This window comes from Dromiciops gliroides, chromosome 2 (genome assembly GCF_019393635.1).
Source record: "Dromiciops gliroides isolate mDroGli1 chromosome 2, mDroGli1.pri, whole genome shotgun sequence".
In the NCBI taxonomy this organism is placed as follows: domain Eukaryota; kingdom Metazoa; phylum Chordata; class Mammalia; order Microbiotheria; family Microbiotheriidae; genus Dromiciops; species Dromiciops gliroides.
Window position 1 is genome coordinate 346,305,198 of NC_057862.1, and position 16,976 is coordinate 346,322,173.

Consider the following 16,976-nt stretch of genomic DNA (forward strand, 5'->3'; position numbering starts at 1 on the left):
GAAAATGAGTCTAATTCCAAGCTCACTCTATCCATTGTACCACCTAGCCTTATAAGAGGTAGAGAAGACATGATTCAAATGGAGGACCTAGAACTTCTGACTTAAAATCCATCATTGTTTACATTATATGACAGTGTCCAAGCCTCCTTCCCCACATCTCTATTTCACTGGTGAGAAGACAGACTCAAAAGACTTATTCAAGTTCACACAGATACTAGGTAACAGAGCCCTAGTTCAAAGACAGGTCATAATTCAAATCCAATGTAAATCTTTCACTGTAGCCTGCTTCTCCTATTTATAAATCCTTCAGATAGCACCTATGTGGCCCAACATAAATATTTGTTCTTCATTTGGATTTGATAAACAGGGTACAGTACTGCTGCATTGGCAATAGATCTTTGTCATTTAACCCTAACAATTGGTTCATATGTAGCATCTGGTTTTCCAGGATGATTGGTTTTATACCAATTTGTGACTGTGCAGATGTTAAACAAAATTTGCCCTAAAGTCATAGAAGTTGAACAGCTTAGTCCCCCTTCCCCCAAGAAATAACCTTCAGGGTTGGTAACTGTCTCAAGCTTTCCTTTGTCATATTTCACTGGGGATTGTGGAGAGGAAGGGAAGTTAGATAAGGGAGGAAAGGAAACAAAGAGTAAGAGCAGAGTTAATTTCAATAGAAATGTCATAATTTATTCTGCTTGTATAAAAAAAGTCATCGTTATGTAACAAAATGTCTTCTCAGAAGAAGAAAATAATATATTTCAGGTCATAAATAATCAGCAAACATACAACCAACCTTGGCAACTCAAAAAAAAAAGCACTCTTGCCTGGTGCTTTTCCGTCAGTGCTAAGAGAACAAATGTTTAAGGATATATTTACAGGATTACAGTACTCCAACAAAAAAAAAATTGAGGTATTTGGTTTTTCTAGAAGTGGAATCTGAGGTTTGTGAAAGCTGAACACATCTACACAAATAAATAATGGGAACTTTCGCATTGTATATGTGTGTGTGTGTATATATATATATATAAATATATATATAAACGTCAAAGGGGAACAGCCTCTTCTGCTGGCTAAGTGTCCAGAAATGGTAATACTGGTAGTTTTGTCAAGCACAAAGACTAAAGTTCTTAGAAGAGAGGCCACTAGAAATCAGCCCAAAGTGAGCTATGAAAGTCTTTTTTCTTTTGCTTCTCTCCATCCAAAGAACCTGATGTACCAACTAGACATTGGTCAAGACACACTTCAGATTGAGCACAAATGAACCTAGAGTCAATTCAGTCCAGTTCACCCATGGTGTTTCTCAAGTGTGGAGTTCAGGAAAGAGTTGAACCCGGATGACACTATAACAAGCTGAGACGTTTTCTCCCAGAGTTATTGCACTTTGTTTTAGACAGAAGGAGCCTCAAGTTCCTTATGTGGTTCTCAAGTAACTTCCCTGATCTCTCAGCAGCTTGGGGAGAGTGGTCATTGGGCTCTGAAGGTAGTTTAAAAGCAATTAGAGGAAAGATATGGACGGGGATGGAGACAGGAAATTAAAGGACTGTGGTTGTGGAGGTCCCTCTGTCAAGCACAGCCATTGCAGGACTTCCAGCTTCTGCTGAACAGTGAGGGAGCTAGCACTTGGGACTCAAACTGTAATAACTGACCCATAAAGCTGAAAGTTGGGAGAGATGATGCTTCTTCTTTGCTTCACAAACTCAAAGGCCTCATCCAGTTTGACCCGATGGGTCCTCATGAGGTAAGCTAGGCAGATGGTGCTGATCGGGAGATACCAGCCTGACAGTGAGACGAACACCCTTCCTCCTGCATTCTTTATAGAGTCTGGAATACATACAATGGACACAGCTGTTTACCCCAAAAAAAGAAGTATCATTTTTACACTGGGCTTTACTTCCCAGCATTAACCCAAACCCAAGGTATTGAAATCATCATTCATAATGATTATTTACCTATGAAGTCAATGGCTTCGTTGAACCAGGAGCTTAATATCAGCTTTGTGTTGTCCTCCACAGGGAATGCTTTTGTACTGGTAGTTGGATCCTCAAAATGGTTGGGGCAATTTGCAGAGACCGTTGATTAAGGCTGTGATCCCCAAAGCATCCAGCATATCTTTCCGGGATGCGTGATAAGCACTGCCTAAGTACAGAAAAAGGCAGATCTCCACTGACCACCCTGAATACAGAATTTTGTAAAACGGTTTACAAGCAAAAGTCCCAAATTATACCATGTGAATATGTACAAAACCTTTAAATCTTTCGGGGGCTGATTTTCTTGCTAAGTTATTGGCTGAGGAAGACGAATTCACCAAGTACATTACTAAAGGAACTAATGAACTGATTTACCAGTAGACAGTGACATTGGGTGGTGGGGGTGAGTTGCTATGATTAACGAACCATTTCGTGTCACCTTAAAACTGAATTATTTGCATTGTCTTAGAGGGTGGGCCAAAATCCTGAGATCTAATGCCCCTGTCTACCTCGATCCACTTAACACTGAAGGGGAAAAAAATTAAATTCCTTGTGGCCGTTTCAGACTATTTTCTATGCCCCTTCTCACATATTTGAGCTCTGTGCCAGCTGCCTTTCCCTCACCCATTATACTGACCTGTCATAGATGCGGTGTGCCACAAGAGCTGCACCCTGATTCTGCACTGCCGGGGACACTGAGTTCAGAGGTAGGCTCAGACCCATGGGTGTAGACTGGCTTGCTGCACAATTCCGAGCAGGCAAGAAGAGAAAGCTTCGTATCCTCCTGAAAACACAAAATAGACATGTTCTCCATTACCTCTGACGACCGGGTATTTGATTCCGCTCCTCATCTTTCTCCCAACCCGAAAACACACTTTAACAGGAGAGGAAGGCAAAGAATTCTAATTTGCCTCTTTTAGGGTGGGCTTACAATCCTCTGCTGCACCGTTTTTCCTAAAAGAGTCTTTGTTTAAGGGGTCCCAATTTTGTCGAGAATAAGGGTCAGGATTATTTGAAGCAAATAGTCTCCGGAAAACAGTTTTTTTCGGGGGGCTCCTAAGGGGTTGCCCCCCTCTGTCCCCATCACTAGCCCCTCAAGGACCGACAGTGGCAGGCTGGGGCAATCCGTACCTTTAAGAAAGCAGATGCGCGCCGCTCGAGCCTCCCTACACAGGGCGCTGGTCGCCAGCACAAGGTGCGGTCCCTCTTCGACAACTCCAGCTCCGGGCTTCGTCGTCCAGGAGCACCACGGCGTGATAGAGGCCACGCCAAGCGGCGCAGCAGCTCCTCGTTGGGCACGATGTGCTCCAGCCCCATGGCTCCCTTGGCGCGCCTCTTGACGATGGGCTGAAGCGCACGTTGAAGAGCCCAGATGTGAGAGGAGTTTGAAGGAGAAGAAAGAGCGACAGTCCAAAACCAGACACTGAGCCGCCCGCTCCTGCAACAGCGCTCTCAAGCTCTCGCAGTCCAGGGGCACAGATTTCCATGTTGCCCATTGCTCGAGGGAGCCCCCCCAGCTTGCTAAAGGTGGCCAAATCGAGAGCGAGAGAATGCAGGATCGTGCCGAGTCGGCTAGCGCTCACGAGTATCTCGAAAAGACGCAGCAGGCAAACAACAAAAGGGGGCTGTTGGTCTTAATCCCCGTCTTTTCTTGGTGGGGATGAGGGAAATGGAAATCCACTCGCGTTCGCGGCGCCTCACTCTAGGGCTGCGCTCCCGGAGTCGGGGAAAGTTCTTTGTTTCTCTCCAAAAGGACTGGTGTCTTTTTTGTTTTGTTTTGTCTTTCTTGTATTCTCTAGGGAAAACACAGCACCCTTAGACCAAGGTATTCAAGCGAGAGTCTGTGGCTCAAAAACAAGCTTCCTTAAGACTTTTGTATTCAAAGAAGGCAAAAGAGAAGAAAAGCGTCACAAGTTTAGTTCCTTTTTTTCTTTCTTCTTCCTTCCTGACTTCTTTTCTATTCAGCGGGTACAGAGCAGCTGTACCCTCACGACGCTTTCTGCTAGGCGCACGTTGGTCAAGCTACCTTATATAGTCCAACCCCGGAACTTTTTTTTTCCTCCCCCTCTGTGTGTGTGAGTGTGTGTGTTTGTTTGTGTTTGAATGGGCCGGGTCACGGTGGTTGGTCGGTGACGTCACCGGCCAGGCCCGAGCTCAGCCCTCCTGGTGCCAGAAGCGAAGACGTCATCGTCCTAACAGCAAAGACAACTCTATGCAAACACGGCGCCAGAGCACCAGCCGGGCCTCCCCCACCTCCCTCCCCCTCCCCCCATCCTCCCCATCTTGCTCTTTGGGCAGGAAACCAGGTACTGGAGCCAGCAGCTGCTCCCTGGGGGGAAGGGGGAGGGGACGGAGGAAGCGAGGCTGCTGCCCGCCCTGCCAAGAGCTGATTAAAGGGTATGAGATGTACCTAAGGGAGAACTAAGAATACGCGCCCAGAGAACCAGCTCACTTTTACCTGCTCTTCCCGGGAGTCTTGCGAGGGGCCAGAGGAAAGAGCACTGGATTCGGAATCCGAACACCTTGGCTCCAATCCTGGTTCTGACCTTGGCAGTGACAATGAGCAAGATACTCCTTCCTATGGCCCTAGGTTCCTGACCTGTAAGATGAAAGGTGTATGAACTAGTCTATCCCTAAGCTTTACAACTCTAAAATCCCATGATTGCGTCCTCCGGCAGCCGTTTCGGACGCGGTTACAACAGAACAAGGGAGGCTGGTGATTTATAGAAAATATACAATTTTGCTGCATACAACTCATTCATATTAAAGTGGGTCCTCCTCATTCACTGGGTCTAGTCCTGAATCAGCTGCGGGGTTTGGAGATCTAGTTGCTCAGAGCTGGGATCTTACACAATTCTATTGAATGGGATCAGGAGGGAAGCCTCATTGTGCTTTAGATGCGGCGGCTTAGATGCGCGGCTTAGTCGACTAGAACCCGCCTGTAGACCAAGAGAGGACAGCCCAGGCATCTCATTGGACACCGAAGGGCGGTGTTTTTTTAAAACAAGCCTTCACTGTCTCTTAGGCTAACGGACATTAAGACGACAAGGGGTGCGTTTCCTAGAGACACTTAGATCCTGTAATAATCGAAAGCGGGTTGTGGTGGGGCAGTCTAGATGGCGCAGTGGATAAATTACTGGCTTGGATTCAGAAGGACCTGAGTTCAAACTGGATTTCAGACACTTGAACACTTACTAGCTAGCTGTGTGATCCTGGGCAAGTCACTTAAACCCTCATTGCCCTGCCCCCCCCAAAAGAAAAAAATGTGGCACAGGTCGATGAGTATTTCTGCAAATTCCCCTTTATCTTTGTCATTTTATCTTTTTAGAAAATTGCCACTTATCCTTCCCTATTCCCCCTCTCCTCCCCCTGAACCCCTCTAGTTCCATTTTGATTATATGTACATACTTCTGCAATTTGTATTACTGGACTAGGTCAGTATGTAAATATTACAACATTATGTCTGTAGTGCCCAGGACTTTAAGAACATTTTGTGGTTTCTTCCCCACTGTTCTTTGGGGATTTCACAAACAGGCCACTGTGTCGTTTTACTGAATGCCGGATCATCAGGATACACTTATTATGTCAGGCTGAGTTCAGATGTGCCTACTCATATTGAAAGTCCCAGCTGGGTTTCTTTTCTAAAGGTTCAGGGCATAAATCTCAGGTTCGGAGTTTTCTCAAATTTATTTTCAGTCCAGTTATTGTTCAAAAAAAATCAGAAAAGCCCTCGTGCCAACGTGTTAATAATACTTGGGAAAGATGAAGAAATAAAAAAACTTTAAAAAAATCATTGTAGTTTGTTTTACTAGCTCGTTATATAGCTTATCATTTGTTTATAGTTTATGGTTTCATAGTATTTTAAGTATTACGTAGTAGAACATCATATCATTATGTCCATGTCCAGAAGTCATCCTCCCTACTTTGAATTCTCAAAAACAAAGATAACTGTAGGAGGTATACAAAGCTCTATTTTGCATTATAATTCTGAGGTTTATCCCCTCCAGTAGACTGTAAGGGTAGTTTCCTTGAGGATACAGCATTGTTGAGGTTCAGAAATCTTTGTGTGAATGAATTCACAGTTGTTCTATGAAAAACTACAAAGACAGTGGTTGCTCTTATCTAAAAAATTCTTTGGATCAGTTGAACCACATGGTCAAAGCTTTCATGTTCAACCAGGTCCAGGTCATAGCTTACTCAAAGACAGGACAAGTGAACAAGGTCAAATATTATTATCTCTATTCTTTTACACCTATTGAGCTACCAGCAGTTTGGAAGAACTAAGGCTGTGGTATTCTAGAAGAACAATGAACCAGGAGAGTCAGGTAACCTGGGTTCAAATTCTGGTTTAGCTCTGATTTTGACAAGGAAGATGCTGAAGTGACTTGCCTTCTTTATACAATGAGGGAGTTGACTAGACAGACAGATTCTAAGATGTGAGGAAAGATGGTCAACGGAACTCCTGGGGAGGAAGCTTGGAAGCTTTAACCACCGAACCAGCTCCAGTCACTATTCTGTAAGTTTGGGTTTTAGAAAATTGCTGGGGCATTAGAGGTCAAATGATTTGTCCAGGGGTCACCACAGCAAGTAGGAGTCAAAGGCAGAGCTTGAACACAGTTCTTCTGACTTGAAGCCCATTAATAAGTAATACAGGCAGGGGCAGCTAGGTGGCATAGTGGATGAAGCACCAGCGCTGGATTCAGAGGACCTAGATTCAAATCCAACTTCAGACACTAGCTGTGTGACCCTGGGCAAGTCACTTAACTCTCATTGCCCTGCAAAAAAAATAAAATTTAAGACAGGCTAGGTTTTAGTCATTATTTCTGGCATAATCACTATGAAATATTTTTCATGTATTTCTCTCTGTAATTAAGAATATTTAGTATATTCTCTGAAACGCTTGGTTTTTTCTACCTACCATATTATCAGGACCCAAAGAGTTTGTATAGGGCATCTAAGGCCACACACACACATAGCTTCTGAGAGCAAAGATTGTCTTTTTGCCTTTTGTATCCCAGCATTTAGGTAACAATGTTTGTCACAGAGAAGAGGCTTCATAAATAACTGACTGACCCATACAGAGAACAAGCAGTCAGTGCCTTGTCCATAGCAGTGGTGCTCAATAAATGTTGAATGAATGTATTTTAACATTGTTATTGGGTATTATATACATTTTGGAAGCATAAAGGACCCAAGTTTCAGTTATATTATAATATATTAAGAAATAACATAATGGCAGTGTCCTGTTTAAAGTCTTTGGTCTCACTTGAATCAAAGGCCCAATCAGTCTTCTTTGAATGGTAGACATTCAGTTCTACAGAGGAATCATGATTCCCTGAAATAAAGATTATTAAAGAAAGTTTGCCTTGTTTATGGTGACCAAACTAAGCTCTGGAAGTCTCTTTCTGATCAATTAGGAGAGGTTATTTAAAGCTTTGTTCACCTTGGATAGTCACTAGAGGAGAGGTTGACTTCAGGGAGATAATTTTCTAAGACTTTTCATTTACTTAAACAGAATTACTGTTCAATTAAAGCAAATCAAAGCCTATGAGCTTACATTATATAATCTTATTTTACTCTCCTGTGAAATGTCTTTTGTTTCATTATTACTGTAAAATATGTTGGGTCAGAGACAATTTTGATTAGCAAGAACTCTGCCCACATGAATCTGTTTCCAAGCAGAAGTTCTTGTATATTAATCATTGTCTCTGTCAAACTGATTTTCCTGAACATGTCACCCTCCTTTCCCTTTCCCCCTTCCCCTCAATAAACTCCAGTGGCTCCCTATGACTTCCAGGATAAAATATAAATGCTTTATTTGGCTTTTATTCTTTCATAATCTGGACCCTTCCTACCTTCTCAGCATTCTTATACCTTACTACCTTCTGTGTGCTTAGCAATCCAGTGACATGACAGCAGCCTGTTTCCTTTCTCAGTGCATTTTCCCTGGTTGCCCCACCATAGCCTGGAGTTCTCTCTCTTCTCATCTCTACCTTCTGGTTTCCCTGTCCCTCTTGCAAGACTCAGCTCAAATCCCATCTGTAAGAAGCCCTTTCTGGTCTCCTTGATGGCTAGTGCTTTCCCTCTGAGATTAATTTACAATGTGTATGCAGTCAATTCTCATAATTTGAGATAGTTATTATATTCTATAAAGTTGTGGCAAACCCTGAATTAGTGAATACTGAACTATTGCTCCTAGGGGAAATATAGATTAGGTTCCTGCAGGCTCTGGTCACAACATTTACTTTAGCACTTTCTAGAACAGTGTCTCCTATGGATCAATGAGTTTCCTCTTCTTTTTTTCTGGATGTTACACATTGGATCTTTAAACACTGAAATCACAGCACTATAAAGCTCATGCCTGGGGCGGTGCAGTAGATAAAGCACCTGCCCTAAATTCTGGAAAACCTGAGCTCAAATCCGGCCTCAGACTCTTGACACTTACTAGCTGTGTGATCTTGGACAAGTCACTTAACCCTCATTTCCCCAGGACCCCCCCCCCCCCAAAAAAAAACCTCATGCTTGAACGAAGCTTATCTAACACACATATTTTCTCTGTAAGGCCTATCACAGCTTTCTTGTGCTTAGAACACCAGACAGCACTTCAGCTGTATGGTTGGGGGCCATTTTGGACAGCTAACTCACCAACAAAATACACAAAAATATGGCACTAAAAAGAGTCAGGAAAGTACACTTGTTTACAAGTATGAGAGCTGAAACAAGAAGGAAGATTTTTCACCTTGTTCTACCTCAACTAAGACTATATCCTGTTATGTGACTCAAATTTTTTCACCACTCCGTGAATGTCTGTGCATGACCTCAAAAGCACCATGAGTATTTGTTTGGGGGTAACAAGTAAATTTTAGCAAGTAGATGAATTTGTAAATACAGAATCTGCGAATAATGAGGCTAGACTGTATCTTAAATATAAGTACATAGTAGTTTGCATGTTGTTTCCCCATTTAGAATGTGAAGTCTTTGAGGGCAGGGACTGTGTATTTGTATCTCTGGCACTTTGCACAGTTCTTGTTGTTCAGTCATTTTCAATGTTTTGTGACTCTATAAACCTTAGCATGTCATTACTGTCCATGGAGTTTTCTTGGCAAAAATACTGGAGTGGTTTGCCCTTTCCTTCTCCAGTAGATTAAGGCAAATAGAGGTTAAGAGACTTGCCCAGGGTCACATAGCTAGTAAGTGTTTGAGGCCAGATTCGAACACAGGAAAAGTAATTTTCCCGGCTTCAGGCCCTTCATTCTATCCATTGCACCACTAGCTAGGGCTCAAGTATCTGAATACAGATCTCTCTTACCTCTGTAATTCTCCTCATTGGACTGCTTATAAGCAAATGAAAAAGGGCCATCCCCCACTAGGAAACCAGGGCCTTCTCTAGACATCTTGCCATCAACCTTGCAGCTACACCCTTTGCCCCCACCTGGGACAACCACCCATCAGATCTAGGACCTCAATTCCAGAGACCACAACTACCACTACCCACTAACATCAGATGGAAATTTATTTGTCATATTTCAACAATTGATGTCTAAGACTGAAGAGCAAGTAGTGGGATCTTGGAGTCAATAGAGAGACAATGGCATGTATTGATCAGGGAGTGACTTGGTTAGACATGTGCTTTAGGAAAATTCGTTTGGCAGCAATACGGAGGATAGATTAGAGAAGGGAGAGACTTGAGACAGGGAGATCGATTAATGAGAGGGCTTGTGCCTGTTCAGGTGAGAGGTAATAAGGGCTTAAGTTAGGATAGTGGCTGTGTCAGTGGAGAAAAAGGGACAGATGTGAGAGAAAATTGTAGGGGTAGAAGCCACAGGATTTGTCAATTGATTGGGAAGCTAGACATCCAGGTGTTTAGTGTCTAATAAGCATTTGGAATTATAGGTCCCGAGTTCAGGAAAGAGCTTGGCACTGAAGATTCAAATTTCAGAATTGTGCCACAGAGGTAATAGTTTAAGACACTGAGATCTCTCAGGCAAAGGGTTAACCAGATCCATCTTGTGAGTTTGGGGAACCTGGGACATTGTCCCAGAGCCTGGCATTCCCCTGAGTAAACTGATTAAAAACAAGCTCCTGACCCTGCATAGCTGAAGACCAAACCTTGGCCGGACATGACCCCACTGAAGTGCACACAATCCTTAAGTCTGATCCCACACAGTCCAATAGCCTACTTTCTTCTTTCTCTCTTCTTTGTAATAATACCTCATTTCCCCCTAATTTAAAATTTTTATTGATTCTTTGATTTTCCATTACTTTCATTTCCAAATGTTTTCCTCACCCCTCTGCTACCCAGGGAGCTACCCCTTGTTATAAACTTTAAAAAAGAAAGCATAATGAGAATTAATTCTTCAAAACCAACCAACATATCACTGGAGTATGACAGTATATGCAATCTTTCAGAGAGAGAGAGAGAAGGAGAGAGATTGTCTCCCTGGATCTATTTACTTCATCCAGCATGAATTCATATAAGTAATTCCATGCCTCTCTAAATTCTTTAGATTCATTATGACAAAATAATATTCCCTTACATTCTTATTCCACAATATTCAAACTTTCCCCAATTGATGAATATCTTCATTTACAATTCTTTGCTACTGCAAAAAGTTCTTCTCTCAGTACTTTAGTGTATGTGCAACCTTTCTTTTCCTTCCTTGTGTTTTATGCTTAGCAGTGGTATCTGTAGACCAAAGAATACAGACACATTAAACACTTTCTTAAGATAACTGTAAATTGGGGGGGGGGGCAGCTAGGTGTCGCAGTGGATAAATCACCAGCCCTGGATTCAGGAGGACCTGAGTTCAAATCCGACCTCAGACATTTGACACTTGACACTTGCTAGCTGTGTGACCCTAGGCAAGTCACTTAACCCCCATTGCCCCCCCCAAAAAAAGATAACTGTAAATTGCTTTCTAGAATGGTTGTATGAATTTAATATCCACTTACTGTGATGTACAAAAAGTTCAAGAGACATAGTTTCTGGGTAATTAATCATTTTATTAATCATGATAATACATAATTAATAAAAGGGTCAGTGGTACTCTCAAATGCTAAAGATCCCTCATGGAATCCACTCAACTCTTATATGCCCTCAGAAGAGTGGGTATTCCTGAGGGTAACAATCAACTTTGACTGGTAATGAGAGAATTAATATTATAATGAGAGGTGGGCTTATTCTAATGAGGATCTGAGAAATGGTGACTGATCACTCTGTGTTGGTCAGAGACTTGTCTATACCCATATCCCCCTCCCTCACACACACACACACACACCCCCCGGGGAATCTAGACAAAAGAGAGAATCCACTTTTTCCCCAGACCTATCTGAATAAAACTCATTGGGCCAGAATCCATCAATTTACCTAAACTAAAATTTCTTTACCTTGTGAGAAAATAATTATTATTAATAGTGGATTTCTTGGGGGAACCAGAGATCAGTTTCTCTGTTCTTTCTCCCCCTACCACTCCAGAAAGTCCAGTTCTTGAGAAACTTCTGCAAATCTTATTTGGGACCAACCCAAGGGAACAAAAGAAATGGAGACAGACTCTTTCCCCCAGCTCAGTGAAAGACTGATGGGATCAAACCAGAACTAGGTAATAGTCTTTGCCTTAAGCAACTTGAGGTAGGGTCTTTTCCCTGATGTCATCTGTAGAGTTCATTTTAATGTGGACCACCTTCAAATCATGTCAAACAATGGAATTGAATGATGCTTTGATCAATGTATAATGACCCACCTCTATCAAAAGAGGATAAAACTCCTGGGAAGAGGCCAGGAGTACTCTTGTCTCTTGGCTCTTTCTTTTAGGGCATTTTTTTTTTGTGAGTTCTCTTGTATCTCCTTGAGACCACATACTGTCTCTGGGAGAGAGGGTAGGTCTTTTGGGGCTTTTCTCTCCCTGCTTTCTCTACCACTCAGCATGAGACCATGAGAAGTTAGGGAGACACATGATCAGTTCTTTACTGTTATTATATTAATAAATTGATATTTATATTAATCTGATACCTATAGCAATAGTAATTTGGGTTGTTTTTAATAAATAAAAGTATTTTATTATTTTCCAGTTACATATAAGGATAGTTTTCAACATTTGTTTTCATAGGATTTTTAGTTCCAAATTTTCTCCCACTCTCCTTTCCCTCCCTCCTCCCTAAGACAGAAAGCAATATGATATAGGTTATATATGTGCAATCACATTAAACCTATTTCTGCATTCGTCATCTTGTGAAAGAAGAATCAGAGTACAAGGGAAAAACCTCAAAAAAGAAGGGAAAAAACCAGTTCAAAAGTAGAAACAGTATGGTTCAATCTGCATTCATAATCCACAGTTCTTTTTTTCTGGATGTTGAGAACATTTTCTATCATGAGTTCTTTGAAATTGTTTTGGATCATTGTACTGCTGAGAAGAGCCAAGTCTATCACACAACTTGCTGTTACCGTGTACAATGTTCTCCTGGTTCTGCTCATCTCACTCATCATCAGTTCATGCAAGTCCTTCCAGGTTTCTCTGAACTCCTCCTGCTCATCGTTTCTTACAGCACAATAGTATTCCATTATATTCATATACCACAACTTGCTTAGCCATTCCCCTATTAATGGGCATTCCCTTGATTTCCAATTCTTTGCCATCACAAAAAGAGCTGCTATAAATATTTTTGAACATGTGGGTCCTTTTCCCTCTTCTATGATCTCTTTGGGATACAGACCTAGCAGTGGTACCACTGGGTCCATAGCCCTTTGGGCATAGTTCCAAATTGCTCTCCAGAATGGTCGAATCAGTTCATAGCTCCACCACCAATGTATTAGTGTTCCAATTTTTCTACAGCTTCTCCAACATTTTTTATTTTCCTTTTTTGTCATATTAGCCAATCTGAGTAATTATTTTTTAAAAATACAACTTTTTGAACAGATCTGAGTTTTCCATCTCATTATCAGCCCTGTACTTCAAAAGTTGCCTTCAAAAGCTGATTTCTGGGCTGATTTCTGAATGAGGAAGTAGAAAAGGGGGGAAATCTTGGTCTTAATTCAACAATTGGTTATTAATATAAGAGAGAGATGATCATTTCATTCAAAACAGTGGATTCAGGTAAAAAGGTTAAGCCATGATAGGTTTTATAACTTTACATGGAAGGAATATCAAATGCAAATTAAACCATATTAGAATGATATGAGTAACTGATCACTGTGGATTTCTCTACTTTTCATTAGCCCTCCTGCAAACTCTGAACCTATAGTATGAATCCCACCCTGTTTAAGGTGGTCAAGCCACTGGATGTCTCAATTTAAATGCATTGACACAGAGCTCCACTTGGATTTTCTGACTATCAGAACCCTGGTCTTTTCACCAATAGAAAACTATTCTGTTCATAACTATATTGTCTCAGCTTCTCCCCAACCCAACTCCCAGACCTAGTGATTGCCTAATGCTACTTGACCTCTAAACACCTGGCCTTCCAGAAAAATCTGTCTCTCCTGGGGCCAAGTTTACATCCTCTGCACTCTGTGAAGCAGTTTTTTCCACCTTGTACAAAAGTCAGAGTGACACTAGGAGAAGGCCCAGGTTCCATATATCACTGTGTCATGATGTGTTTACTCTTTGTGGGTTAGGCTAAGAAGACTCGTGGGGAAGCAGAGAGACACAGGCACTGTAACAGTACAACCCCAAGAGAGCATGGCATGACCTCATCTTTCACACTCCAACAATTAATCAGTGTGTTGGATTACACAATTTCTGAGACAATCATGGTAACAGATTTCAAAGTCCAGCAGACTTTAGAGAAAACCAATACAAATCCACTCAGTAGCTCTGGTTCCTGGATTTAAATCTTGCCTTTCACAATTACTATCTGTGTGACTTTTGACAAGTCACTTAACCTCTCTGGGCCTCAGTTTCTTCATCTGTAAAATTAGGGTTTTGAATTAGAAGGTTTCTGAGATCCTTTCTAGGTCTAGATCTAGACTAGGGGTCTTAAATCTTCTTTTTTTGGTATCATGGACTCCTTTGACAGCCTGGTGAAGCTGATGGACCCCTTCTCAGAATAATATTGTTAAATATAAAGTGGAACATAGAGGCTTACAATAGAAACCAGCTATTTTGAAATAAAGATGTATTTTTCCCATACAAATTGGCAGAATCCCTTTTATCTATTCATAGACTCCTTGGGGTTCATAAACCCCAAGTAAAGACTTCCTGATCAAGACCCTATGAAGAGCCCTCCACCCCAATGTCCCTATTTTATGGATGAGGAAATTAAGACCCATGAAAGAAACTTACTTCACAAAGTTACATAGAGATTTTCTCTCTAAACAAAAATGTGTGTTAGGAAGATTAAAATGCTATACAGGTGTCAAAAGCATTGTTGTTGTTATTATTAACTAGGGATAGTGGAATTGGCTTTTAGTAAGAGTTATTCTGTGAGGGTCCATCCCTCTCCTGCTCAGGGAATGATTGTGCAAGTGGTCTGAAGTCCAGTTGAGAAAAGGCTATCGCTTTAGCCCATAGCGGGCCAAACCACTGGCTGAGTTCTGACTCAGAGAGCTCTCATCACCTAACCCCATGGGTGAATCACTCCCAGCTCATCCAGCACCACCCTAAGTGGGTTCTGACTCTTTCTGCCTTCCCTCCAAGCCCAGCCCTGCTTTTCTTAGGAGAAGTGGCAAGACTACCACTCCAGGCCATGAAGCTGGAGCTAATTCTTAACTTGATTTTATTTTTATGTGGAATGTGAGCCCAGACATGACTTTTCTTAAGGAACATTTCATAATTAATGCTGGGGGAAGGTGGGAGAAAATAGTGATGAGGTAATAATGTATCTACTTAAATTACTTCCATAACAAAGAAAGAAAAACAAGCAGACACCTAGGCCAAATGGCTTGTCCATGTTGAAGTTCATAGTTTAATACTGTTCACAGTTGCTTGGCTGTTGTGAGTAGGTTAGTGAGCCTGGTTCTTAAGTCATCTTATGTGTCTCTCTCCACATTTGGTCTCTTATCCAAATGTTATGGGGAAATAGGGTAGGGGGTTTGGATCCTTAGGAATTCCCCTTTAAAGAATTACACCCTCTTTCACACAAATCCAATAGAATAAGATAGTAGTTTATTTAGGGGCTGGGGAAGGGAAACCAAGAGAGAAGTCCTTGGACTTCTCATGCGGAGAAGGCATGACACAGAGCATGGTTCTGAGATACCAATCTCCTTAAGCAGGAAACAGGCAGGTACTTTTATAGAGGACTGATGGAGGTGATCATCGGACTGTGGAAAGTTCCCTTATTGAGGGAGGACCATCCCCCACTGGTGGAGTTGGGTGAGGGGTGGCTGCTTCTCAAGCCATCTCTGTCCTCCTCATGCCACAAAGGCAGCAGCCACACCTAATCTTATCTCCCCAGGGGTGGGGGAGACTGGAATGAAGGGTGGTGGTCCTGGGGCTAGCTCAGTCCTGATCTGGTGCCACTTATCTCTTTAGGTGTGTCTGTCCTTTGGTTTAATTTCTCAAGGAGAAGGTTCTTTGATGTGCCCCAGAAAACTTCTGGGGTGCTAGACCCATAACACAGATAATCTTCAAAATCGGGGATAATGTCTTCCACTTCATTTCTTTCTTTTTTGGGGGGGGCAGGGCAATGGGGGTTAAGTGACTTGCCCAGGGTCACACAGCTAGTAAGTGTCAAGTGTCTGAGCCCGGATTTGAACTCAGGTACTCCTGAATCCCAGGCCGGTGCTTTATCCACTGCGCCACCTAGCTGCCCCCCATTTCTTTTGTCTTCATCCCTCCTACTCCAAAGATTAGTGAGGTCCCTGTGTATAGCCAACCCTTGTTGTTGGAAGAGTCTGTTGGACTCTAACTCCGAAAGTCCCATCCTGACTCACTGAACATTCTTGGTTAAAGTGATTCACTTCTTTCTATCACAATTTCCTTATCTGAACAGTGGGAACAATGCTCCTTGACTCTAGATCAGATCTCACTCTGGATTTCATGGACTCCTATGGAATCCATGAGTAGATTTCAGGAGACCCAGGAACTCAGATGGGGAAAAAAATTATATCTCTATTTTCATTAACCTGCAACTAAAATTAAGTATCATTTCCTTCAATGATTATATATATGTGTGTGCGTGTGTGTGTGTGTGTATATCCATGTATATATATATGCATACACACATAAATATAAATAAATAAAATTCTAAGAAAGGATTCAGCTATAGGCTTCACCAGACGGACAAAGACATCAAAGGAATCCATGATACACAAAAAGGTTAAGAACTCCCGCTATAGATAGTGAACTAGAACCTCCATCGTTTGTTGGAGTAAGAGATTTGGCTAAATCTCCAGAGAAATCTCTCCCACCCTTTACGTTGTGGGAATGCAGTGGGACACCAAGAAATCCAAAGATCCCAACCCCCAAGGAATCCTTAAAACTTTCCCATGGGAAAAGCACCTCAGGAATAAGGTGTGGCCAGCATGACCCGGGTAGCTGATAAGCAATATCAAGGTCTTCAAGAGGATATGCAGGATATGGATGGATGCTGCATATTCTACTGATATCCCATTATTCAAAGATCCCTCACAGTTATCTAGCTCTTCCCTCCCCCTTTGTTTTGTAAAGATACAAAAGATCAGGTGTTCTCTTACTCCAGTGGGACAGTTCTCCATAGTGATCTGCTCCCCAGCCAAATATTCCTCTCTCCTAACAAATCTTTTTATTTTACAAGATGCATGATGAGCTTCCAATTCTTTGGGTGAGCCAGCCCCCCCTCTCCCCATACAGGTTGCAAGTCCCCCCCAACAGTTTATACACAGCCTACTGACAACCTCCAATTCTGTGCTAGAGAATGGATTGATACGGCTTCATTGTGAGCATTTACAGTTAGGAAATAAGTAAATGCTACAAATTGATGTAGGAGGCAAAAAGGGGTTAATAGAAAAACCTAAGACCCAAGCTCTAATTCAGATATTAGCTCTAAAAGGGATTCAGACCCCAGTTAATGGATCACTTACAAGTCAGGATG

The 16,976-nt window shown here is 42.0% G+C and overlaps 1 protein-coding gene across 1 annotated transcript; it reads right to left on the reverse strand.

Moving 5' to 3' along the window:
• Positions 1–666: 666 nt before the first annotated feature.
• DUSP1 (dual specificity phosphatase 1) lies at positions 667–3,613 on the reverse strand. Its single transcript, XM_043986279.1, is given in 16 exon segments — positions 667–1,498; positions 1,500–1,613; positions 1,615–1,662; positions 1,664–1,824; positions 1,953–2,073; positions 2,075–2,175; positions 2,595–2,669; positions 2,672–2,705; positions 2,707–2,730; positions 2,732–2,754; positions 3,102–3,164; positions 3,167–3,205; positions 3,208–3,239; positions 3,241–3,356; positions 3,358–3,441; positions 3,443–3,613. Coding segments are annotated over 16 exon segments (1,143 nt in total). The 5' UTR covers positions 3,467–3,613; the 3' UTR covers positions 667–1,414.
• Positions 3,614–16,976: the final 13,363 nt, after the last annotated feature.